Source organism: Littorina saxatilis, linkage group LG4 (assembly GCF_037325665.1).
Source record: "Littorina saxatilis isolate snail1 linkage group LG4, US_GU_Lsax_2.0, whole genome shotgun sequence".
NCBI classification, from domain to species: Eukaryota; Metazoa; Mollusca; class Gastropoda; order Littorinimorpha; family Littorinidae; genus Littorina; species Littorina saxatilis.
In genome coordinates, this window is record NC_090248.1 from 63,602,222 (window position 1) to 63,627,271 (window position 25,050).

Sequence of the window (25,050 nt, forward strand, 5' to 3'; positions counted from 1 at the left end):
TTTGACGTTCCACGTTCCGTTTCAGTTGACCTTCACCTTTCCAGCGAGAGACCCCCAAAATGATGACGTTTACCACAACTTCAAAACGAAACGTCCCGACGTTTCGTTTATTAAATCTCCCTATTGTCGAAAACGAACCGTCATAATGTCACCGCAGATCTATAGTTGGTTTTGGTTTTGTGTCGCAGCAAAGAAACGAAGCAAATCTCCGGCTTTTATTTCACACTAAAACATCGTTAATTTAGCGGATTATTAAAATATATTTCTTTGATGTTGCAAGGCAATGGCATCGCTGAGATGTACTCCTTCGAACACACGACACAGGTTATAAATTGACTGCATTTGGGCGCTGTTTACGGGGTCGGCCCGCTATTGCGCGGGGCCGCTATAATTGCGCGAATCTTTAGGGTTAGGGTTAGGGTTAGGATTAGGGTTAGGGTTAAGGTTAGATTCGCGCAATAGCGGACCCGCGCAATAGCGGCCCAGCCCCCTTTTTACGGCCAAAACAGAGTGACCTTTTTGATAGGTTTATGGAAAAAATCAGTTCGGGGGCAGGTCTAAAATCCTGTGTACAGTGCCAAATCATACATCATTCAAAAGAGCAAAGCATGTTCTTTATTCTAACATATGGGCTAGGGTAAGTCATAGATATAAAAGGACAGTATCTGTCTATTATATCTTTGGGTAAGTGTATTCTATTCCTTCGATAGTCTCGTCATCTACACTTGCATGAAAAATGCAATTTTTGAGTCTGTTTTGCATGAAAGACCTGCGAGATTTGTAGAAGTCTAAACAACAACTTACAGTCCAGCCTCTCAACTTTCGTTCCATGCAATTTGTTTGTCTGTACGTATAGACTGAGGGGTGCCCCGAAATGATTTGTAATCACAACATTCACAGACTTCAAAACGCCATTGAAAAAATCGTCCACGTGCGTTTACTTGGATGACTAAAACTGTCGTACCTGCCAAAGGCCGCTTCGCGTAACAAAATGACTACCAGAGTCGCAAGGCTCGGGATATTTTTTACAAGAAAGTCATACTTTCGTTGTTCTAGTCCGAATGAATATGAAGATATGGCGAGTTGAAAACGCCGATTCTTTCGCCAGAAACACGTCTGTTTCCACACCGGAAAGAAGGAATTGACTGAGAGCTGCTAGAAGCACGGCGCCGTGCGTACAATCGACCGAATGATGTTATTCACACAATACCATTTGGCGATCTCTAACAAATCACTGATTTAAAAACAAACTAGTTGACATGTAATGAAACTATTTACTGAAATCAAGAAGTATCTTAGTTCTAGCAGTGCATATTGGGCACCCCCTGTCGAATGCACACTGGACCGTGCGTATACGCCGTCGCAATCAAGGCATTAAAGTAATTCAGTGAGTATAAACATTAGCAAGAACCGCAACTTGAACACACTCGTAACACCTCAAGTGAAGAAAATAATGCAGTGACATGCAAACCCAGGTGGTGGGTTCAAGTGCTAGTCTTTCGGATGAGACGAAAAACCGAGGTCCCTTCGTGTACACTACATTGGGGTGTGCACGTTAAAGATCCCACGATTGACAAAAGGGTCTTTCCTGGCAAAATTGAATAGGCATTGCTAAAAATGTCCACCAAATATTTCATTTTCATTTCTTTCATTTTTTCATTTCATTTTCTTTTCATTTTCATTACTTTATTGTCCCATTGCTGGGAAATTTGGGTCGCTTCCTCCCAGTGGAAAGCTAGCAGCAACGGAGTCGCGCTACCCAGGTGTCTGCGTGTTTAGGTGTATTCAGCCACCTGCACTTATGGCAGAATGACCAAGGTCTTTTACGTGCCATTGTGATGACACGGGGGTGGGACATGGCTTCCGTCTCTGGGTCTGCACATAAAGTTGACCCGTGTCCATCCCGGCCCGAATTCTAACCAGGGACCTTCCGATCACAAGTCCAGTGCTCTACCAACTGAGCTACCGGGCCCCGTGTGACTTGGAATAAAGGCCGTGAAAGGTGAATGCTCGCCCTTATAGGCTTGAGGTTTGCTGGCCGATGTGAATGCGTGATATATTGTGTAAAAAATTCCATCTCACACGGCAGAAATTAATATGTAAAGCGCATTGAGCATATATATATGATTATGCGCTATCAGGGATGCAAACAAAAAATTTAAAAAAAGAGGAAAAGTTGCGGGGGTCTGGGGGCCGCAGAAGGCCCCCAGTGGGATCATGGGGCAACGCCCTGGCGGGGGTTCAGGGGGCAGCGCCCCCTTAAGCTGAAGCATTTTGAACAAATTAATGACCAAAAACAGGCATAAACGGCAATATTATCCTAAAAAAAACCTTATATTTACAGTGTCTAAAATAATGTACAATACTTACTGTTTTACTAAATTTACTTTAGAAAAATTACTGCTTATAGACTATAGAGTTTAGTACCACTAATATTTTTACCAAATGAACAGTCATTAGACTAGAGTGTTCTGTCTTCTGATCATTGAAAATATGGACAATCATATACTTGTACAAAGCAGCCACATGACATTACTTGGAGAGAGAGGGACAGGGAGACATAGATATGTTGGCTCACTCGTTTCTGCAAGCTGTATCAATCCATGGCACTGACAAGAAGGCATTGGCAAGTCACAAAGTCTGTAATGGCAACTGTAAAAATCCCTTTGCTTTGGATGTATTTGAAACTTTAAAACTTTGTCTCTGACAGATAATTAAAAAAATGGTTGTGTCTTAGCAGTCATGCCACAAAGCCGCGGCTGCCATACACCACTGGTTTCGAACACGCCACACAAAATGCGTTTCCGGCTTTTTCAATTTTGCGGATGACATCGCCTACTCTTTGCTCGTTGACGTTTCTGTCCAACCACTCCCATTTCCACTCGTTCTTTGCGTTTTCCTTGATTTTCTTTTCAAACCCGCGTTCAACGAACTTTATGCACGAAGCCATTTTTCGGGAAGGCACAAGTTAACGCGCCCGCGCTCACGTGTTGTGGAAATGACAAACGGTTTACAGCTTCGCCCGTTTAAGAATACGGCTTTCGGATTCGCCCGCTTGAGAATAAACACAGAGAGGCATGCTCGGTTTACATTTTTCCTCTTCTTTTTTTTCGGCGATTGTGCATGAAAAACGGCGATTTCAAAAAGTAAAAACGGCGATTTTTTCGCCGTTTGGCGGCTATTTTGCATCCCTGGCTATAGCAAATGTCCATTATTATTATTATTATTACTCTCTGTATTTGAAAACGGAACTGCATAAAGCCACTGGTGCATTTCCGTGCTTTATTCCCCCCTCTGCTTCTTTCTCTCTGTAAACTTGTAGAGCTAGTTACTAGTTACTTGTAGAGCTTGTATGTAGAGGTTACATGCCGAGTCTCATTGATTATCAAAAATAATGGTCGAAGTTAGCGGATCATGAAAAATGCGAGCTTCAGCGAGCTTTTTCATGACCGCGAACTGAGACCATTATTTTTAATAATCACTGAGACGAGGTATGTAACCTCTTTATTCCTCCTTTCTTCAGTTATTCAAAGAAAAGAGGAGTTTTTGTGCGAAAGTTTGATCGAATCCAAATCACTCAACCAGTCTACCTGCGCTGGCGATTGAATAATGCGCGGTTGTATAGTTCAGGGAAAATCAATCAATTCTGTTAACACTTCTTGTCAGTTTCCCTGTTTTGGACTAAAATCAAGTACACAGTTATGTTGTTATTCTGCTGTGCCGGTAAAGGCAGATAGTGTGTGTTCTGGTCATGTTTTGGTATCGCTTAGGAAATGTTCTTTCTTCGAATGGGACAAGCAGACGAACTTTTGCACCCGTGTTCCAACGTTAAAAACTGTATGAAGTTCCGTTTTCTGGGGCAAAATAGTGTATGAAACCGCTGTATGTTCTTTAAATTGATGCGATGTGTGCATTTGGTTGCGTGTGATCTGTTTGTAAAACAAGAAGAGCAAACGCTCGATCGAGTCACTTTCGCAGTTCTGAATATTATATGAGGCATCAGATGGACAGGAAGAAATTGCTATTCACAACACAATGCATACCTGAAGAATTCAAGACATACCTGTGACCTTGAAAAAGGTCAAAGGTCACCAAAGCAGACGTCAAAGTGTAGAGGTCACTGGGAGTCACGTTCACATAAAATTTGAGCCCGGTCACTTTTATAGTTTCCGAGAAAAGCCCAACGTTAAGTTGTGTGTTGCCGAACAGAAAAGGCTAGTTATCTCCCTTGTTTTTCTGATAACGTTCGTAAAAGGCTACAGATGTAAATACTTTGATGTAAAGAATAATCCTACAAAGTTTCAATCACATCCGATGAACTTTGTCAAAGATATAAAATGTCTAATTTTTCCTTTGACGCTGACCTGTGACCTTGAAAAAGGTCAAAGGTCAACGAAACCATCGTTAAAGTGTAGAGGTCATTGGAGGTCACGACTAAACAAAATATGAGCCCGATCGCTTTGATAGTTTCCGAGAAAAGTCCAACGTTAAGGTGGTGTCTACGGACGGCCGGCCGGCTGGACGGCCGGCCGGCCGGCCGGACAGACTAACACTGACCGATTACATAGAGTCAATTTTTCTCAAGTGACTCAATGAAATATTGTCGAAAACTAACCGTCAGATTGCAGTCTCTTGTCCAAGCAACTCAGTTCAGAAAATTTGGAAGGGGAACTACTCTTGTCGTACGAGAGTTACTTGCCTTGGGAGTTTGCGTGCACTCATAAGAGCGAGTTTCTCTGCACTGATCGTTAGATTTGGATTTAGAAAACAACCAAACTCATAGATTGTATATCGAGATTAATGTGTTCAAGCCTGTAGTTGCCAGTTTAAATGCAGTATGTTTGTATTGTTTGGTCTAGAGATGTATATTTCGTACCGTTCGGAACTTTTCAATCGCTAAAGTAGTTCCCTCAAAGTCTACCTCATCAACCTGTGAGCTATCCAGGATTCAGGCCCGTTGTTGGGTAAGTGATTTTGGTTGTTGGGTAAGTTACCGAAAAATAACTAGCCCAGGGGCGGACGAGGGGGGGGTTTCTGGGGTTTCCGGAAACCCCCCCCCAGCCAAAAAATAAAAATATTTTTGTGTGTTTTTTTGGGTTGAGTTTCAATTTTGTGGGTATTAATCAGTGACAAAATCTGCTGCCTGGAACTGGTAATGATCATCCTCAGAATGCACCAGCTTGCACCATTTTGCATCCTTTTTTTCAAAATTTTCCGGGGGGGCATGCCCCCGGACCCCCCTAGCAAGCTAGGCGCTTCGCGCCGTCGGCTCGGCGCTTCGCGCCTTCACACCCATATCTTCACAATATACTTTTGGAAACCCCCCCCATAAAATGAACTGATCCGCCCCTGTAGCCCTACAAGTTTACAGAGAGAAAGAAGCAGAGGGGGGGATAATTTTCGGTAACTTACCCAACAACCAAAATCACTTACCCAACAACGGGCCTGAATCCTCGATAGCTCATGGGTAGAGACTGTACACATTGTGGATCTACTTTTTGCGACTCAAAAGTTCAGAACACTCTAATGTACGAAATATACATTTCTGGAGCAAACAATTCAGCCATACCGCATTTAAACCAGCAACTACAGGCTTGAACACATGAATCTCAATATAAAATTCATGAGTTTGGTTGTTTTCTGAATTCAGATCTGCCGTGCACAATCGTTTATCGCTAGCAAGATTCCAAGGAAAAGTAACTCTCATACATAGTCTAGCGACACGAGTAGTTCCACTTCCAGATTTCGGCTGCATCGACAAGACTGCAATCCGACGGTCAGTTTTCAACAATATTTCATTTTATAAACAGATCACACGCAATCAATTGCAAACATTTAATCAATATAAAGAACATGCAGCGGTTTCATACACTATTTTGCCCCAGAAAACTGAACTTCATACAGTTTTTAACGTTGGAACACGGGTGTAAAACTTCGTCTGCTAGTCACATTCGAGGAAAGAACATTTCCTGAGCGATACCAAAACATGAACAGAACACACACTATCTGCCTTTACCGCCACAGCAGAATGACAACATAACTGTGTACTTGATTTTTAGTTCAAAACATGGAAACTGACAAGAAGTGTTAACAGAATCAGAATGATTTGCACGGAACTATACAACCACGCATTAATCGATCGCCTGCGCAGGTAGACTGGTTGGGTGAATATGATTCGATCAAACTTTCGCACAAAAACTCCTCTTTTATTTGAATAACTGAAGAAAGGAGGAATAAAGAGGTTACATACCTCGTCTCAGTGATTATCAAAAATAATGGTCTCGGTTCGCGGTCATGAAAAAGCTCGCTGAAGCTCGCATTTTTCATGATCCGCTAACTTCGACCATTATTTTTGATAATCACTGAGACTCGGCATGTAACCTCTACGTCTCATCCAGACGAACCTCACACGGGGACTGATCGCTTAGGTAGAGCGGGCCCTGGGTTCGGAACTCTGTGGTTCGGAACTTTGGGGACAAAGTTCATTCTAACGGGGGCGAGTGTGACAGGGAGACTACCATTGCCTTTCACAGCAGGCTCTGCAGAGTTGTTGGCCTTTGAGTGCGAGCTATTTATAGGTCGCCGGCTAAACACTTGTGGATTGTAGAGTTCTGTTTGTGATGGGGTCTGGCGGCTTCTGTCTCTCTGTATGTTCTTGGTTCCTTTGCATAACTAAAACAGTTTTTATAGGGCTTAGAAATAAGCTCTAAAATTCTCAATCCTGTTTGATTGGACTTCGCCTTCAAAGGTGATTGTTGTGTTTCGGCACTCGGTTACACAAACACAAGCTGATATTGTTTTCGTAGATGGATCCTGGCTTCAGCCTTTCCTGTATTTGAAATTGAATTAAGTGTTCGGTCAGTCTCATCGGTGTCCCTGTTCAGAAAAAAATTCCGCTTGCTCTTATGAAGGTACGGTAGTTGACGAAACACTGTCACTGAGAAAAAGCCCATTTGTTGTTGTGACTTTTAACCCCTCTCCCCAGCAGCATCTGAAATCTTTGAAACTATTTTCTATGTCAAAAGTCACTCATTGTGAAATATGTGTTGCAGTGGACATGACTGGTTCGGGGTGTTTTGATGAGGGAGAGCGTACCATCAACGATGACCAGGTCTACACACTGTACGCCGAATACAGAACCAATTCACAGCCATCCATTGACCACTGTGACGTCAAAATACGTGCCACGGATAGCAACAGGCGTCTGCGTTACTTCGTGGAGAAACTGATCATTTTTGACTGTGGCGTTACCATCCTCATCTTCGACAACCCCAACAACATGAACACCTCTACGGTCAGTGCATTCTTCTTGCTGTCATTTTGTGTGTGTGCATTTTCATTACTTTATTGTCCCATCGCTGGGAAATTCGGGTCACTTCCTCCCAGTGGAAAGCTAGCAGCAACAGTCATGCTACCCAGGTGTATGCGTGTTAAGGTGTAATCAACCACCTGCACCTATGGCAGAATGATAGAGATATTTTACGTGCCACAGTGGTGACACGGGGGTAGAACATGGATACTGTCTCTGAGTCGGCATTATAAGGTGACCCATGTCTGTCCCCGCCCGGTTTCGAACCTGCGACCATAGGATCTTAAGTCAAGTGCTCTTTGAACTGAGCTACCAGGCCCCCATGTGGGATCTTTGATGTAATGTCCATCTGATGATACATTCAAACCTGCCCTGTCGACCACCTCTCGATAAAGACCACATTCCCATTATGCATGACCACCAAAAAGAATCTCTGATGGTTTTTTTCCCTTTTGTTAATTTCCCACTCCATTGCGAACACCTCTCTATGGTTGGTACCATGGGTGGTCGTTTTAGACAGGTTTGACAGAACCCCTACCCCCCCCCCCCCCCCAATTTTTGTTTGTTTAAATGGTAATAGATTGACACTAATGATTAACCTTGCTATCTTCTAAGGGAGGCCTTCAATGCACCTCATGGAGCTACATCATCTTCAGTGTCACTGGTTGGACCCCATCCATTACCCCGTCATCCGCCTTTGGTGAGGGTGAGTTGAGTGACAAGTTTCCTAATGACATTTTGCTTTGCTGTTACAGAGAACACTGACGTGCGATGATGACAAGAACCTGCCGATCGAAGGCACAACAAGCCATCAGGTCCTCAAAGTCAGTCTGCGTAAAGAAAGCGCGCAGTCAAGCGCCTTCAACTTCCAGATCCAGGTTACCACTGACTTTGGTGAGCATAGTTCAATACAGTAGAACACCCCTTTTAAGACCTAAAAAATCTGAGAATTTGAGGTCTTAACAAGGAGGGAGTCTTAAAATGGGGTAAATTTAGAGAGGTTATGAACAGAAAGTCTGAAAAAGCAAGGTCTTAAATTGGGGGGGGGGGGGGGAGGGGGGGTCTTAAAAGGGGGGTTCCACTGCACAATTTTTTCAAGGACCAAGACTTCTCCCACATGAGATTTTTCCACCAATTGGATGATTTGTGTCGTTTTCAAAGCTCCTTGGGTTGGTCTTGAAATCATCGCATTTCACAATTTTGCATCATTGTTTTTCAACAAAACATTTGGGGTGGTGGGTGGTGGGTGATGGGTGGTGGGTGATGGGTGGTGGGTGATGGGTGGTGGGTGGTGGGTGGTGGGTGGTGGGTGATGTGGGGGGACAGGGAGGAAGCATTGCTTTTAAAAACATTGGTTGTTGTTGTTTTTTACAATTTTCAAAGCTCCATGGATTAGTCTTGAAATCATCACATTTCACAATTTGCATCATTCAGGCATGGGAATTGGAGAAAGTAACAAGTCGCGTAAGGCGAAATTCTACATTTAGTCAAGCTGTGGAACTCACAGAATGAAACTGAACGCACTGCATTTTTTCACAAGGACCGTAGTCCGCCGCTTGTGCAAAACGGAGTGAAACTGACGAGCCTGTTCAGCGCGGTAGTGGTTTCGCTGTGCTGCATAGCACGCTTTTCTGTACCTCTCTTCGTTTTAACTTTCTGAGCGTGTTTTTAATCCAAACATATCATATCTATAGATATGTTTTGGAATCAGGAACCGACAAGGAATAAGATGAAATTGTTTTTAAATTGATTTCGGAAATTTAATTTTGATCATATTTTTTATATTTTTAATTTTCAGAGCTTGTTTTTAATCCAAATATAACATATTTATATGTTTTTGGAATCAGGAAATGATGTAGAATAAGATGAAGGTAAATTTGGATCGTTTTATATTAAAAAAAGAATTATTACAATTTTCAGATTTTTAATGACCAAAGTCACTCTGAAATTGCGCAGTAGGGGTACATTTAAACTTTTTACTAGTTTTAAAAAAGCAACACACACACAGTTGCACGTAGGGGTGGGGAGTCACGCAGAACAACAACAAATAAGAGCAGCAGCAGCAATAACAACATCGACAACAATAACACAAATGACAACAGCGACGTTTTAACACAAGGTCGAGGCCCAGCGAGTGAACATTCACGAATACATTATCAAACAAGTCGCGAAAGGCGAAATTACTACATTTTGTCAAGCTGTCGAACTCACGGGATCATGGAAACTGAACGCACTGTATTTTTTCACCAAGACAAGTACAGCTTCGTCAATCCCCGCGAGAAGGATATCGTTCACTTCCCACGTGCAAAACGTAGTGATAATGACACGCCAGATTAGCGCAGTAGCGTATATATATTGTGCTAAGCAGGAAAGCGCGCTTTTCTGTATTCTTGTTAACTTTGTGAGCTTGTTTTGAATACAACCTATCATATCTAGATGTTTTTGGAATCAGGAAATGATAAAGAATAAGATGAAATCATTTTTGGATCGATTTCTTAAATTTTAATCGTAAGACTAATTAATCTATTTTCGTTAATTGTGATCACATTTTAAGAGTAAACATGACATATGTATATATTTTTAGATTCAGAATGTGATGAAGAATACGATGCAATCAATTTTAAATCTGTTTGCGAAAAATTGATTTTAATGACAACTTTAATGAGCAAACTCATTAATTAAATTTTAAGCTCCCAAGCTGAAATGCAATACCAAAGTCCGGGCTTCGTCGAAGATTACTTGGCCAAAATTTCAACCAATTTAGTTGAAAAATGAGAGCGTGACAGTGCCGCCTCAACTTTCACGAAAAGCCGGATATGACGTCATCAAAGGGCGGGGATGTAGCTCAGTCGGTAGCGCGCTGGATTTGTATCCAGTTGGCCGCTGTCAGCGTGAGTTCGTCCCCACGTTCGGCGAGAGATTTATTTCTTAGAGTCAACTTTGTGTGCAGACTCTCCTCGGTGTCCGAACACCCCCGTGTGTACACGCAAGCACAAGACCAAGTGCGCACGAAAAAGATCCTGTAATCCTTGTCAGAGTTCGGTGGGTTATAGAAACACGAAAATACCCAGCATGCTTCATCCGAAAGCGGCGTATGGCTGCCTTAATGGTGTAATTGAACCCGAAGTTGACTTCGCGAAGTTGTATTTACAGAAAATGCAGTGCCAAAGTTTTGTGCAGCGAGCTTTGTGAAGTAGACTTCGCCACATTGATATTAGGCTTTTACTGAATACTAGATAGCGACCTAAATCGTGTTAAAATGGTTTTTTTCTTCTGGAACTGGCAATTTCCGTGGTATTTTCTTGAAATCTTTATTTTTCTGAAACAATAGCCTTGCTCACTGCGTGTAACCCCCCCTTCCAACAGGTTTTAATTGTTTGTTCTTGTGTTTACCAAATTAGGTAGGCCTAAATGTAATTTGAATAATCAGGAGCCAGTCTCTGAGCAGACAGTCAAAGGCATGCAGTCAGACAGGCCCACTATAAAACTTATGTAAAGAAAATGTTCAGGTTGGCAGCATTTGCGAGCGAACGAACCTATAATTCATTGACAAATTATATATCTTGCTTTTGGAGAAACCGTATCGTATGTATCCAGCATGGTATTAAGCTGAGATTTAGCTAAGTCGTTAGAAACACAACAATACCAGGCTTATGAAGATTGTTTTGGCAATAAACTTGTCATTTAAATTGCAGTTAATAGTTTGTTTATATTCACCTTAGGGTTCTTTTGACTCGGCATATTTTTGTTAATTTTTATATACATGCGACGAATATTAAAGTGACTGGATGTGGTATTGTGTTGTCCTTGCTGACTGGTGCTTCTGGTTGTATTTGTTCGTTGCTACCCTACTTCTTCTCGCTTCTATATAGCCATCTTCCGCGCTCACGCATGCACGCACGCACGCTGCACACACACACACACACACACACACACACACACACACACACACACACACACACACACACACACACACACACACACATAAACACACACTTACACACGTTAAACACAACGCGCGCACTGGTTACAGAATGGGTGTTCAAAATATGTTTTAACATTTGAATAAAATAAAATAAATTGTTTTTAGGGTCCATTGTTCTGGTTAGTCTCTTAATCCGTTTCTAATTATCACATGATCACCAAATGACCATTTTAAGTGATTGGTAACCATGGATACCAGTATCGTTGTGGGTTTGCAGAGCTCTTGTCCAGCGCAACATGTCCTGGAGACGTGTTCAAGAGAGTGCATGGATGTCTGAAGGAGACTGGGGTCATTTCGGCCGCTCTTCAGTCCATCGTCAATCCTGGCTTCATACCTCCGTTCTGTGGGTAAGGTCATTGGCGTTCATTTTTCTCTCGATATCACTTATGAACTGGATGTAGGCATCTCGTTCTGTTGCTACACTCTAAACTGAATTGCTCCACTTTTTGAACACCTTTTTTGTCACCCATTTTCAACACAATACATAATTCTGTTACTGCTATTTTTCAACTGGGTAGAAACGACCCGAATATCCCAGCATAGAAAGTTACGAACATGATTTTTTTTTAAATTAAAAACGATTTAATGGATATATATGTCGTGCCGAAATCACGGAATTGCCGAATTCGCGAAATCGGCAACATTTTGGCCCATTTCGCGTAATCGGCAAAACGCTGCCTATTACGCGAAATCGGCAGCGTTTTGCCGAAAATGCGTAAAGGCTCCTAAACAATTTCCATTTCGCAAAAGTGACAGCCAGTCTGTTACTTTTTTTGTCACCAGATCATTGCATTAACATGAATTTACCTCCCTATTTTGGTTTTGATGGTCTGTGTTGGTCTGTGTCAAGCATAACTCTGGTAATGCACGAAAACTACACTTTTTGCAATAACTTGCCATAACTTATCAATTATTGCAACATTTATCCATTCCAGTACCTAGCTGTCTAAGTGTGATGATATCCTAGGCATTTGATAACTTTAAAGCCAAAAACGGGCTGCCGATTTCGCAAAATCGGCACATTTTACAAGCCTTTACGCGTTTTCGGCAAAACGCTGCCGATTTCGCGTAATGGGCAGCGTTTTGCCGATTACGTGAAATAGGCAAACATTTTGCCGATTTCGCGAATTCGGCAATTACGTGAATTCGGCACGACATATATACAGGCCCGGCCAGTATAAAGCGCCAGCGAATTTCTGTTGGTGTCCTTGATTCCTGGATAGTGATCTCCATTTCGTTGGAAAGGGCAAAGTCATTGTTTTGCTGTGTGTTTGATCAGTGGATAGAAATCTCTACTTCGCCGGCAAAATCACAGGGACTTTCTTTGGTGATGCCACTGGTAACTGAGCTACTTGAGCAAGCTTATATACCTAGCTAGCTAGGTCCAGGCACTCTGGTTGTGACTTTTTGGTGTGACCCAGATAAGATTTTCGAGGTTTTAAAGTTACGATTTCTGTGTCGCATGAAAATGTCATGATTGTTTTTCTTTTTCTTGAGACACGGATGAAATGTATACATGATATATTTCTTATCGACAAGACACGGATGAAATGTAGACACGATATATTTCTTATCGACAAGATGGAATTGCCTGTCAACCTTGTTGCAGTTCAAGGGATTGCGTCAAGTTTATTATATATATAGTCATCTGGCAACTCTACCTAAGGCACGGCTTAAAATGGGCGGGGGTGGGGGGAAGGTTGCCGGGGGGGGGGGGAGGGGGCTGGGGGGGGGGGTTGTATAGATATTTAAAGGTGTGTACGATTTATTGCACAAGAAATATTCACGACATACCCTGCAATATTTTTCAACCATTCCCCCGTCACACATGACCTCTTGATGTCAAAACATATTTTCTTCAGACTTTCAAACAACTCCACCTTGGATTGTCTCCAAGATAACCTTGACCTTTGCGCTGATAATCCGCGCCTGGCCCTCTTGAAGCTACTGGTTGACCCGCAGCGTAGTCATGACAACCTACGCTACTTCTGCAAGCATCGTCACGGTAAGCATATTTGTGTGATCCATTCACGCCTTTATTTAATTGAAATAAGTTTTTCTTAAGAGCCTTGTTAATGTTGTAAAACGTAAATATTCTGGCTTACTGAACAGATTGAAACAGCGATGCATTTTTACAAACGGCATGAGCTTCCCGTATACTACCCAATATTGACGGACTGTGTGATGATATCTTCTGCTATGGTCTGTTGAGACAGTGATATCAAAATCGAGACCGGATGTCGAGATTTTGATATCACTGTCGAAACTGACCAATAGCAGAAGATATCATCACACAGTCAGTCAATGTTAGATATATTGCTAATTCTCTGGACATTTTGTATTTACTGTAAAGAAATTACAAAAGTATTTGTCTCAGTTTTGGCTGTTCCATATCCCTCCCTCTGATTATTATTTATTTTTGTTCACTCTTTTCTTGTACTTTTCAGTATTTCAAAATGTCTTTTCTTTCAAAAAGTCTTTAGTCACTTGCTCAACTAAATTCTGGGATAATTAAATTTTCATATGTAGTGGAGGAGTGGAAGGGTAGTAGTAGATGTAGAAGCCCAAGTCCAAGCGTCTTGTTTCAACTTTTTATTCAAGAAAACAATGCAAGGAAACGTAGAGGCCGAAGGCGAAACCCGTAGACAGCAAAGCAAGTGTAGTGTCGTGTTCAGCTGCTAGGAGCGAATGCATGCTTATGCCGGTGTCCGGCTTATACTTATAGCCCCGGCGCGGACTGCACAGAAAGCACCGTCCGCCGAGAATAAAAATCGCCTGAATACGGCCAGAAACACGGAATCTGTGTTTCTTACACTTGCTTTACCCTACGTTATTTAAACAAATACATAACCAATCATAACAAACAATACATCAAATTAAAGCTACGACCTTTAGCTTTCTATTGCAATAGATCACATTTCGGAAAAACTTATATTTATTTAGTAGGATGCAAAAACAATGGTCCTAGTGAAGGCACTGAACCAACTTCAGTGCGGAAAATTACAAAACTCTCTAAACTGGAATAATGGACAAACTCATAAATCATACAGATAAAAAGAAGAACCCTAGACAAACATCATGATATGCGTTACTTGGGGGAAAATTATACATTGACTTAGTACGAAGCGGTAAAGTCCGAAAGTAAATGGAATCGGCTAAATTCCTGCGCGAGTACCTGTCTGCATAAATTAGCAATCTTTGCAGAGGAACCAAGCATCACTCATTACAACCAAATCCTTATAAACAAACTAAAATCATATGCAACATAGGTACGGGATATGTAATAGTGATACAAAAATGACAAAACAATGATTGAAAAGACAAAGATGAGTTTGTGAGAATCAATTTCTCTCGACGATACATGAAAACCGGTCAAGGTCAGAGTGACGCTTTGGTCAGTTCGAAGCATTATCGTAAATAACACAATAATATGCAGCCATCCAGCCTAATCAGTGACTTCTATGCAAACCTAAATATAATTAGGACCGTATCAAAGATAAAAGGGACTTTGAAAGATAGAAGTTAGGTAGATATATAAAGAAAGGTATTGTATTAGAATTTGCGCCGGCAAGGTGCGCGCGCATCATCGTATCGTCTGCTATGGGATGGGTTATCCCGTTTGTACTGTACACAAGGCTGTTTCGCTATGCGATGATTAGAGTGTTTAGGGTAGCGAAGTGCACTTTGCTACATCCCCCCCAACTCTTTTACATATCAGCGGCCGCGCTGATTTTAAGAAAAACAGGAAAGCCTAAGGGCTGAATTTATCAAACCATCTTAGATTATCCAAAAAGAGAAAAATTGCGAAAACTTTGCCTATGACTTTCACATATGTCACTGAGAAAATCTACAGTTACAAAAACATGTTCTCGTGATCAGTACCAGCTTTGCTAAATCAAAATTGAGGCCTGCATTTTTCAAAGTGTCTCACATATGATCAAAGTACTGCGTCAAAAACATAAAAGTGCAAACAATCAGGAATTTCATGGGAAAACATTGCTACATGTATCAAATTTTCTCCACCGAGAAAAAGTAACACAATGTCAACACTACCATACAAAAATGCAACCTTCATCCCCACCAACCCGTTTAGTTGATAATATAGGATTTCTCTTTCAAGGTCAACACTCACAAAAACTCTCGCTCACGGCTTTACAGTAAAGGCATCTTACTATATCACCACGTCATGAGTTAGATACGAGTTCATTACCCAAAATATATGTGTCAACCATAATTCCCGTTCATCAATTGTAGGGGTTTCTGCGCCTAAATCGTAAATAGGTAGCTTTACGGGCCAATGGCACTGAGGGCTTAACTTTGGACTTTTAACCGACTACTATTCAGACCTTACTGATCTCCAGAAATAATAGGTGATGAAAACGGGGAAAAAATCGCAACAATACACATGGGTTACGATACACTCGCGAGTTTTATGTGCAAAACATTATTTAGCCCAGTTGAATGCTAGTACTAGTAGAATTGTTCATTAGCTGAATCAGTCAAATTCAGCCTACCGAGTAAACGATCATTCAAAAAATAAAATCAAGTTAATTGTTACCTTGCATGCAAGCAATTCGTTGTGACCGGCGAGGTGCTGGTACCGGTTGAGCAACAGGTGCAGGAGGAGGCACAGCAACCACAGCCGGACCCGCAAGAGCCGCAGGTCTGGGCCTTGGAAGTGTGATCCAGAGTTCGTCATCACTGTCACTCTCAGAGTCTGTTTCACTCGGCACTGAGGTAGCCGAAGACGGTGTATCTTCGTCTTGATTGTCAAGAGTCTCGGAGGCTGGCAGCAAGTCCTTTCTATTGACCGCTCGCTCCGCGCCACCAGCTAAAGGCGCGACGAGGTAGACGTGCTGATGTTCAGCGACGCGGCAGGTCACCCTGTAGATGTCTGGCTTCCAATAGTCCTGGATTTTGTTGCGCCCCAGGACCCGGTTCCGCAGGTAGACGTGGTCACCAACGTTGAGGCCGTGGTCTGCAGCGCGTCTGTCAGTGAGCGCTGTCCTCTTGACCACCGCCTGTTGAAGGTGGTCAAAGGCCTTCTGATGAGCCTCTGTCAAACGCAGGCGATGTTGCCGCACCCAGTCGATGGTGCCGCTGGCTGCTGGGGCTGGGAAGCCCAACATGTCGTCAACGGGCAGCCTGGGTTGTTGCCCGAAGAGCAGGAAGTGTGGTGCGAAGCCCGTGGACGCATGGGGTGTGTTGTTGTAGGCCTGGACCAGCTCCGGGAGATGAAGGGGCCACCTGGTCTTCTGCTCGTGGTGCAGGGAGCGTAACAGGTTATGCATTGACCTGTTAAACCGTTCGCACTGGCCGTTGCCTTGCGGATGATACGGTGTGGTGCGACTCTTTTTGATGCCGTACATGGCGCAGAGTTCCTTTATGAGTTTGGATTCAAAGTCTCTGCCCTTGTCACTGTGGATTCGCTCCGGAACCCCGAAGCGGTGGAACCAGTTGTTGACCAGGACTTTCGCCACCGTCGCAGCTTCTTGATTCCTGGTGGGAATCGCCTGTGTGAACTTGCTGAAGACATCAGTGAGGACGAGGACGTTCTCGAGGTTGTCGCTGGCAATTTCTAGCTTGGTGAAGTCCACAGCGAGGACCTGAAGAGGGCGGCTGGCCAGCAGAGGCGTAGAAGTGGTGTGGGTCGTCGAGGGGAGACGACCCATACAGCAGCGCTGACAGTTGTCGAGGTACTGCTTCACCTGGCTGTACATTGCTGGCCAGTAGACCCGGGACCGAAGAAGTTGCATGGTTCTGTCGTAGCCCTGATGACCCATGTTGTCGTGTAGCATGGCTAGGACATCTGGACGGAGCGTTGACGGCAAGACGAGCTGGAACTGGGGCCCGTGGATGGAGTCAGTTACCTTTCTATAGAGGACGCCATCTCTCAGATAGAGACGGTCGTGCTGTTGTACAAGACTGCGCAGCTGACGGTCTTGGCCTGTGGCAGGTTTGGTGGGCCAGGTCGTTAAAACAGGCCCGATGGTGGTGTCTTCCCTCTGAAGCCGTTGTAGTTCTGTGGACGACAGCCGAGGGAAGATTGTCTCAGGCTCTGCTTTTGTGTCTGGATGATGGAAGGCGGGAGCGACGTCTGGGATGGCGGCAGCCTGTCGCTCGCAGCAGATTTGTTGCGCTGCTGCCAATTCAGGGGGGAGGGAGGTGGACGTCGTGGGAGAGGGAAATGACGGGGGCATCCTGGAGAGGGCGTCAGCGGGGTTTGTTTTCCCTGGCTGGTATTTGATCGAAAAATTGAACTGAGCCAGTCGGGCTGCCCAACGCTGTTCCAGAGCTCCGAGGGGGGCCGTTTTGTAGTGGACCAACGGGTTGTTGTCCGTGAGGACGGTAAATGTGGCCCCCAGCAGGTAGTGTCTGAATTTTTCGGAAATTGCCCATTTTATCGCCAGGAATTCCAGCTTCATGCTGCTGTATGCAGCCTGGTTTTTCTCCGTCGGCCGCAATCGTCGACTCGCGTAGGCGATGACTCTGCGTCGTCCTTCCTGTTCTTGGGAGAGGATGGCGCTAAGTCCGTCGTGGCTGGCGTCTGTCTCCAGGATGAAAGGCTGCTTGAAGTCAGCGTAGGCAAGGACTGGGGCCGAGGTCAGGGCTCGCTTCATGGCATCGAAAGTGGCTTGATGCGTGTCTTGCCAGAGGTGCCTCAGGTCTGTTTTCTTCTTCTTCTTGGTGCCTTTTTCGGCCTCTGCCACAAGGTCGTGCAGAGGACCCGCGAGCTTCGAAAACTTGGCAATGAAGCGCCGGTAATAGCTTGCAAACCCGAGGAAGCTGCGGACTTCAGTTGTGGTCGTGGGCGTAGGCCAGTTGACCACGGCGTCGACCTTGCCGGCTTCACAGCTGATGCCCTCTGCCGAAATTGTGTGGCCCAAATAGGTGACCTGGCGGCGAAGGAACTGACACTTGTCTGGTCGGATCTTGAGGCCGGTCTTGATGAGACGTTCCAGCAGGCGGTCGAGGTGTTCCAGGTGCTCGTCAAAGGTCTTGGAGTAGACGAGGAGGTCGTCCAGGTAGACGAGCAAGAACTGGAACAAGAACTCTGACATTGTGGTCTGCATAAGACGCTGGAACGTGGCTGGGGCAGAGATGAGTCCCATGGGCATGCGTGTGTATTCGTAGAGGCCCATGGGGGTGACAAACGCCGTCTTGTGCTGGTCCGCCGGGTCCATCGCAATCTGGTGGTAGCCGCTGGCCAGGTCGAGGGTCGAGAAGTATTGAGACCCCACCAGTGCGTCGAAGGACTCCTGGATTCTTGGTAGCGGGTAGGCGTCGCCGACTGTCTTGGAATTGAGCCGGCGGTAGTCGACGCAGAGGCGGATGGAGCCGTCCTTCTTCCTGACGATGACAATTGGGGCAGCGTAAGGGCTATGGCTCTCTGTGATGATATTGCGGTCGAGCAGCTCCTTCAGATGCTCTTGCACCTCCTTGAGATTGTTTGGGGGAATGCGGCGGTAAGGCTGGGCGACAGGTTTGGAGTCTGTCGTCCTCAATTTGTGGTGGACGGCGTTGCAGTAGCCCAAGTCTGCTGGAGTGGTCTGGAACGCGTCAGCTCGTTTGCTCAGCAGCTCTTCGAGGCGTTGCTTCTGGCTGCTGGTTCCATCGAAGTCTGGCAGATGGAATGGAGCTGGTGCCGGTGTTTTCGTGTCTCCTGAAGACAGGCGCTGCGTGGAGATGACTAGCTCGTTGACTGTAGCGCTGTAGGTGACGTCGGACTGGCTCTCGACTGTGTCGGTGGCGTGCAGTGTGGCGATCGGCGTTCTGGCAGGCAGCGTCTTGTCCTCAGGAGAGAGGTTTGCGATCCTGATGAACCGGCAGGAGGGGTCCCCAGCGACCAAGGTGGGGACAGTCAGCAGACCGCCAGGAAGGGGATGGGAAAGTGGGGAAGCCAACAATTGCCGAGTGTACCTCTGGTTGCTGGTAACCCGGATTGTGGCCATGGAGTAGGCAGGGATTGAGCAGGGAGTGGAAGTCCGAGCTAGACCACGTGTTGAGTTGCGATCTAGTCGAACTTCCCGGACAGCAGCTTGCAGGGAAGGAGGGAGGTTGGACATCTGGGGCAGACAAGTTGAAAGGACGTTCATGCCCACCAAGACCGGCAGTCGCTTCTTGCGGTTCTGCATGAACGGCTCGGTAGGCTCCTTGACGACAAGGACTGGAACATCCTTGCAGAGGTGGCCCAGGATGGAGATGTCGACGACGATGACCCCGGAGTAGGGAACTTCAGCGCCGTTGACAGCTCGAAGGGTGACGTGGCAGGCACTGATGTCGCAGTGGGCGAGATGCTGGGCCACCCATGTGTCGGTGACGGTCGTCACCTCACTGCCTGTGTCGAGTAGAGCTTCGGCCGGGCGTCCGTTGATTGAGATATCGGCAGTTGGACACTGGCCGGTGAGTGATGTCTTCTTCTTCCTACCCCCCGCTGAATGTTTTGTGACAGCGGGGGTTAGAAGTTTCCCTGCTGCTGGTATGACTGCTGCTGGTGCTGTTGTTGCTGAGGTCGGGGCCGATGCCGCTGTTTGTTGTGGTATCGCTGTTTCTGGAAGCAGTCGGATTCCCGGTGGCCGACTCTGCCACACCAGTTGCATTGGGGTTGATGGTTCTGCTGTTGGTGATGGTGGTACGTCGGTGCAGCTGGTGGTGGTTGTGACGCCAGTTGTAGCTTGAGGGACTCTGTCTCCGTGGTGAGGGCAGCGATGCGTGCTTCGAGCCTTGCGATGGAGGGGTCCGGTGCAGCGAAGACTTGTTCAGCTGTTGCTTCAGCAGGGCTATCTTCCCGCATCCATCGCATGGCCTCGCTGGTGACCTCGTCGAAGGTGGCGGCCGGCTTTTCTCGCAGGAAGCGGCACATGTCACGCTTCAGGGATTGTGGGTGGAGTCCTGTGGCGAAGGTCTTGCGCAGCGTATTGTCGTTCAGTGTGTTGGCCTCGGCAGCATTGGTCTTGGCCCACACAGCGCGTAGGTGGCTGGCATACTCGCTAACGGACTCGCCGAGACCCTGTTGTCGCCTGTGGAAGTCGGCAGCCAGTGCGACACTATCTCGCTGGTCGCCCCACGTCTGCTCCAAGATGGCGTAAATTTTGGCCGGAGTGTTGACCTCTGCTGCTGGTCGCCTGATGATCTCCTGTCGAGCCCTTCCGTCCAGCGCTCCAAGGATCCATGCCGCTGCAGCAAGTGCAGGGACCGTCTGTAGCTGCAGGATCAGCTTGGCCTCCTGAATGAAAGTCTCGGCGCAGTCGCCCTCGCCGGTGAAACGCCTCAGCTTGCAGAGCCGCAGGTTGGGGGTGTTTGCCTCGTCCGCCATGTTTGCCTGTACTGTCTTCTTTCAGTTGATGCTTCTGTACCCTGCTGCGCAGCGCCAAATGTAGTGGAGGAGTGGAAAGGTAGTAGTAGTAGACACGAGAAGCCCAAGTCCAAGCGTCTTGTTTCAACTTTTTATTCAAGAAAACAATGCAAGGAAACGTAGAGGCCGAAGGCGAAACCCGTAGACAGCAAAGCAAGTGTAGTGTCGTGTTCAGCTGCTAGGAGCGAATGCATGCTTATGCCGGTGTCCGGCTTATACTTATAGCCCCGGCGCGGACTGCACAGAAAGCACCGTCCGCCGAGAATAAAAATCGCCTGAATACGGCCAGAAACACGGAATCTGTGTTTCTTACACTTGCTTTACCCTACGTTATTTAAACAAATACATAACCAATCATAACAAACAATACATCAAATTAAAGCTACGACCTTTAGCTTTCTATTGCAATAGATCACATTTCGGAAAAACTTATATTTATTTAGTAGGATGCAAAAACAATGGTCCTAGTGAAGGCACTGAACCAACTTCAGTGCGGAAAATTACAAAACTCTCTAAACTGGAATAATGGACAAACTCATAAATCATACAGATAAAAAGAAGAACCCTAGACAAACATCATGATATGCGTTACTTGGGGGAAAATTATACATTGACTTAGTACGAAGCGGTAAAGTCCGAAAGTAAATGGAATCGGCTAAATTCCTGCGCGAGTACCTGTCTGCATAAATTAGCAATCTTTGCAGAGGAACCAAGCATCACTCATTACAACCAAATCCTTATAAACAAACTAAAATCATATGCAACATAGGTACGGGATATGTAATAGTGATACAAAAATGACAAAACAATGATTGAAAAGACAAAGATGAGTTTGTGAGAATCAATTTCTCTCGACGATACATGAAAACCGGTCAAGGTCAGAGTGACGCTTTGGTCAGTTCGAAGCATTATCGTAAATAACACAATAATATGCAGCCATCCAGCCTAATCAGTGACTTCTATGCAAACCTAAATATAATTAGGACCGTATCAAAGATAAAAGGGACTTTGAAAGATAGAAGTTAGGTAGATATATAAAGAAAGGTATTGTATTAGAATTTGCGCCGGCAAGGTGCGCGCGCATCATCGTATCGTCTGCTATGGGATGGGTTATCCCGTTTGTACTGTACACAAGGCTGTTTCGCTATGCGATGATTAGAGTGTTTAGGGTAGCGAAGTGCACTTTGCTACACATATATATTTGTTTGTTTTTAAATTTAGGTGGTTTTGTTTTTGAAGTGGGGAAGCAATAAAGAGGTCGTCGATATCAAAACTGATATCGACAGAAATGTCGTCCATATCACTTTTGCACTGAGCTCAGTTTTGCCCAATTGACCAATGGAAATCCACGTAACATATGAAATAGCAATATTCCTTGCTAATCAACCGATGGCCAGACCGGTGACTAAGAGGTGCAGCATAATCATAAATTTGGTTGATAGGCAAACGCCCGTCTCCAGGGCGGAGGTGCACGAACGAAACTGGGTGCCACCCAAATGGGTGGTACGCAGCCGCGGGATCTGATTGGTTGACATTGAGTTTTCGTGTGATTTCAACCAATCAGACCCCGTCGCTTGTTCCCACCAAGTTGGGTGGCACCCAGTTTCGATTCGTGCACCTCAGCCCAGGAGACCGAGCCTTGGTATTGTAAACGGCCACAGAGCTAAATTTGGCGTTGCCAGCTCGATAAATTAGAGCTGCATCTGCCGCGCGTTGATATTGGCCTTTAAAGATACAAGCTTTATAATGATAGTCAAACAAAAGTGGACACATCTGCAGTAACCAGGTTACATTTTTATTTTTCAATATTTCGGCAAGCTGCCTTTTTCAGGATGTTATCATGAAAATATTATAGTTATAAATAGTATACAATAATAAAGTGATAATAACTTGCGTCTCAGTGAAATATAATTATCCTGAACGTCTCCATTGTCTTGGGCCTTGTGTGTCAACAGTGTTAAAGGTGTGTGTTTGTCAACAGTGTTAAAGGTGTGTGTGTGTGTGTCAACAGTGTTAAAGGTGTGTGTGTGTCAACAATGTTAAAGGTCAGTCAGTCAATGAGTCTTATATCGCGCATATTCCGTGGGTACAGTTCTAGGCGCTCTGCAGTGATGCCGTGTGAGATGAAATTTTATACGGCCAGTAGATTGCAGCCATTTCGGCGCATATTTACCTTTCACGGCCTATTATTCCAAGTCACACGGGTATAGGTAGACAATTATTAACTGTGCCTAAGCAATTTTGCCAGGAAAGACCCTTTTGTCAATCGTGGGATCTTTAACGTCCACACCCAGGTGTGTGTGTGTCAACAGTGTTAAAGGTGTGTGTGTGTCAACAGTGTTAAAGGTGTGTGTGTGTCAACAGTGTTAAAGGTGTGTGTGTGTGTCAACAATGTTAAAGGTGTGTGTGTGTGTCAACAGTGTTAAAGGTGTGTGTGTGTCAACAATGTTAAAGGTGTGTGTGTGTGTCAACAGTGTTAAAAGTGTGTGTGTGTCAACAGTGTTAAAGGTGTGTGTGTGTCAACAGTGTTAAAGGTGTGTGTGTGTCAACAATGTTAAAGGTGTGTGTGTGTCAACAGTGTTAAAGGTGTGTGTGTGTCAACAATGTTAAAGGTGTGTGTGTGTCAACAGTGTTAAAGGTGTGTGTGTGTCAACAGTGTTAAAGGTGTGTGTGTGTCAACAGTGTTAAAGGTGTGTGTGTGTCAACAATGTTAAAGGTGTGTGTGTGTCAACAGTGTTAAAGGTGTGTGTGTGTCAACAGTGTTAAAGGTGTGTGTGTGTCAACAGTGTTAAAGGTGTGTGTGTGTCAACAGTGTTAAAGGTGTGTGTGTGTCAACAATGTTAAAGGTGTGTGTGTGTCAACAGTGTTAAAGGTGTGTGTGTGTGTCAACAGTGTTAAAGGTGTGTGTGTGTCAACAGTGTTAAAGGTGTGTGTGTGTCAACAGTGTTAAAGGTGTGTGTGTGTCAACAGTGTTAAAGGTGTGTGTGTGTCAACAGTGTTAAAGGTGTGTGTGTGTCAACAATGTTAAAGGTGTGTGTGTGTCAACAGTGTTAAAGGGAGAGTCCAATTGCACGAGGTTTGACGAGGTGAGCACGTGCACGCAACGCGCTGCCAGCAAGTTGAAGGACACTGTCATGCTTACCACGGAGATCAAACCTGTTCTGGACACGCAGTGTCTGTAAGTGACCCTCTGTGTCTGTCTGTTTGCCTGTCTGTCCATTGCTATCTCTCAGTGAGAGAGAGAGAGGCAGTGTCTGTAAGTATCCTCTGTGTCTGTCTGTTTGCCTGTCTGTCCGTTGCCAGGGATGGACCCAGGGTGGGTGGTGGTGGGTGTGGGTGCACAGGGTGCCACCTCTGAGCTAAAAAGAAATGGTAAATAAGAGAGAGAGATTTTTTTTACTTTGGAATTTGTTTAGATGATTCCTTGGCAATGTCTAAGCGCAGATGGCATCAGATAGTACTTACCATTTTGCTTCTTCTGACAATTTTTGTTCGGGGGAGGGGGGATTTTTAGTTCCAAGTGCACCCCCCTTATAAACTAACTGATCCGCCCCTGGTTGTTATCTCTCAGAGAGAGAGAGAGAGAGAGAGAGAGAGGGGGGGGGGGGGTAGTGTATCTGATAATGTAAAGAGGGTGTTCCTGGTTGTGTGTTTATGTGTCTTCTGTGTCGACTCAGTACGAGTAATTGAAAAAGCAGTTGGGCTGGGTGTTTTTTTCCTCACATTCAAATATCCTTGTCGTGTACTGTTCCCAAATAAGTGGGGTGTGATGCGAGACCAAGTCAGCTTTGATCATATGTGTGTTTTTGTTCTTGGTCTGCTCTTTAAAACCAGTCACACTTAAGGCGTATCACGGTAAAATGTAGAAGGTTCCTTAAAGCTCACATTCTTTGTCAGTCGGTAGCCTACTTTAAATCTTGTTAAAAATCGTAATCTCTTTCTACAAGTGTCCCGAAGAGCCAAATAAGTTGAAGAGACATTAAAAAAAAATCAGAAACCAACAAATCGTTTTTGAAAGGCTTTCAAAATTTAAAAAAAAATCTTGTCTGGGGGGACCTTCTGAAGAGCCTGACGCCTGGTATTCTTAGCTCTGATTGTATACCATCTGTGTTGAACTTGGCTCAACGCCATCTAAAGCTATTGAGGACATTATTAACCGACCTATTGCTTACTTGTTTAGAAAGTAGTAAACCATTTTCTTTCTGTCGGATCGATTGTGCTGGCTAAACTTTAGCTTAAACATTCAATAAAATAAATCTCAATTAGGACCTATTATGTACCACTGAACTATAATTCAGTTTTTGTCACCGCTTCGGTATCCATATATGACGTCATGTTCCAGCTACAATGACGACCTGCTGCAATGCTTTACGGGATCGCTGGAAGACCGTTGTAACGGAA

General features: G+C 44.9%; 1 protein-coding gene across 2 annotated transcripts in view; it reads left to right on the top strand.

Moving 5' to 3' along the window:
* LOC138965350 (uncharacterized) overlaps positions 1-25,050 on the top strand; it is a 49,984-nt gene that overhangs the window by 24,501 nt on the left and 433 nt on the right. For both annotated transcript variants that reach the window (XM_070337489.1, XM_070337490.1), the window contains 6 exons: positions 7,053-7,294; positions 8,065-8,203; positions 11,512-11,641; positions 13,157-13,299; positions 23,698-23,827; positions 24,992-25,050. The exon at positions 24,992-25,050 is cut by the window's right edge and continues 433 nt beyond it. In XM_070337489.1, the coding sequence (XP_070193590.1) occupies positions 7,053-7,294; positions 8,065-8,203; positions 11,512-11,641; positions 13,157-13,299; positions 23,698-23,827; positions 24,992-25,050 (843 nt within the window). The remainder of the gene's footprint in view (positions 1-7,052; positions 7,295-8,064; positions 8,204-11,511; positions 11,642-13,156; positions 13,300-23,697; positions 23,828-24,991) is intronic.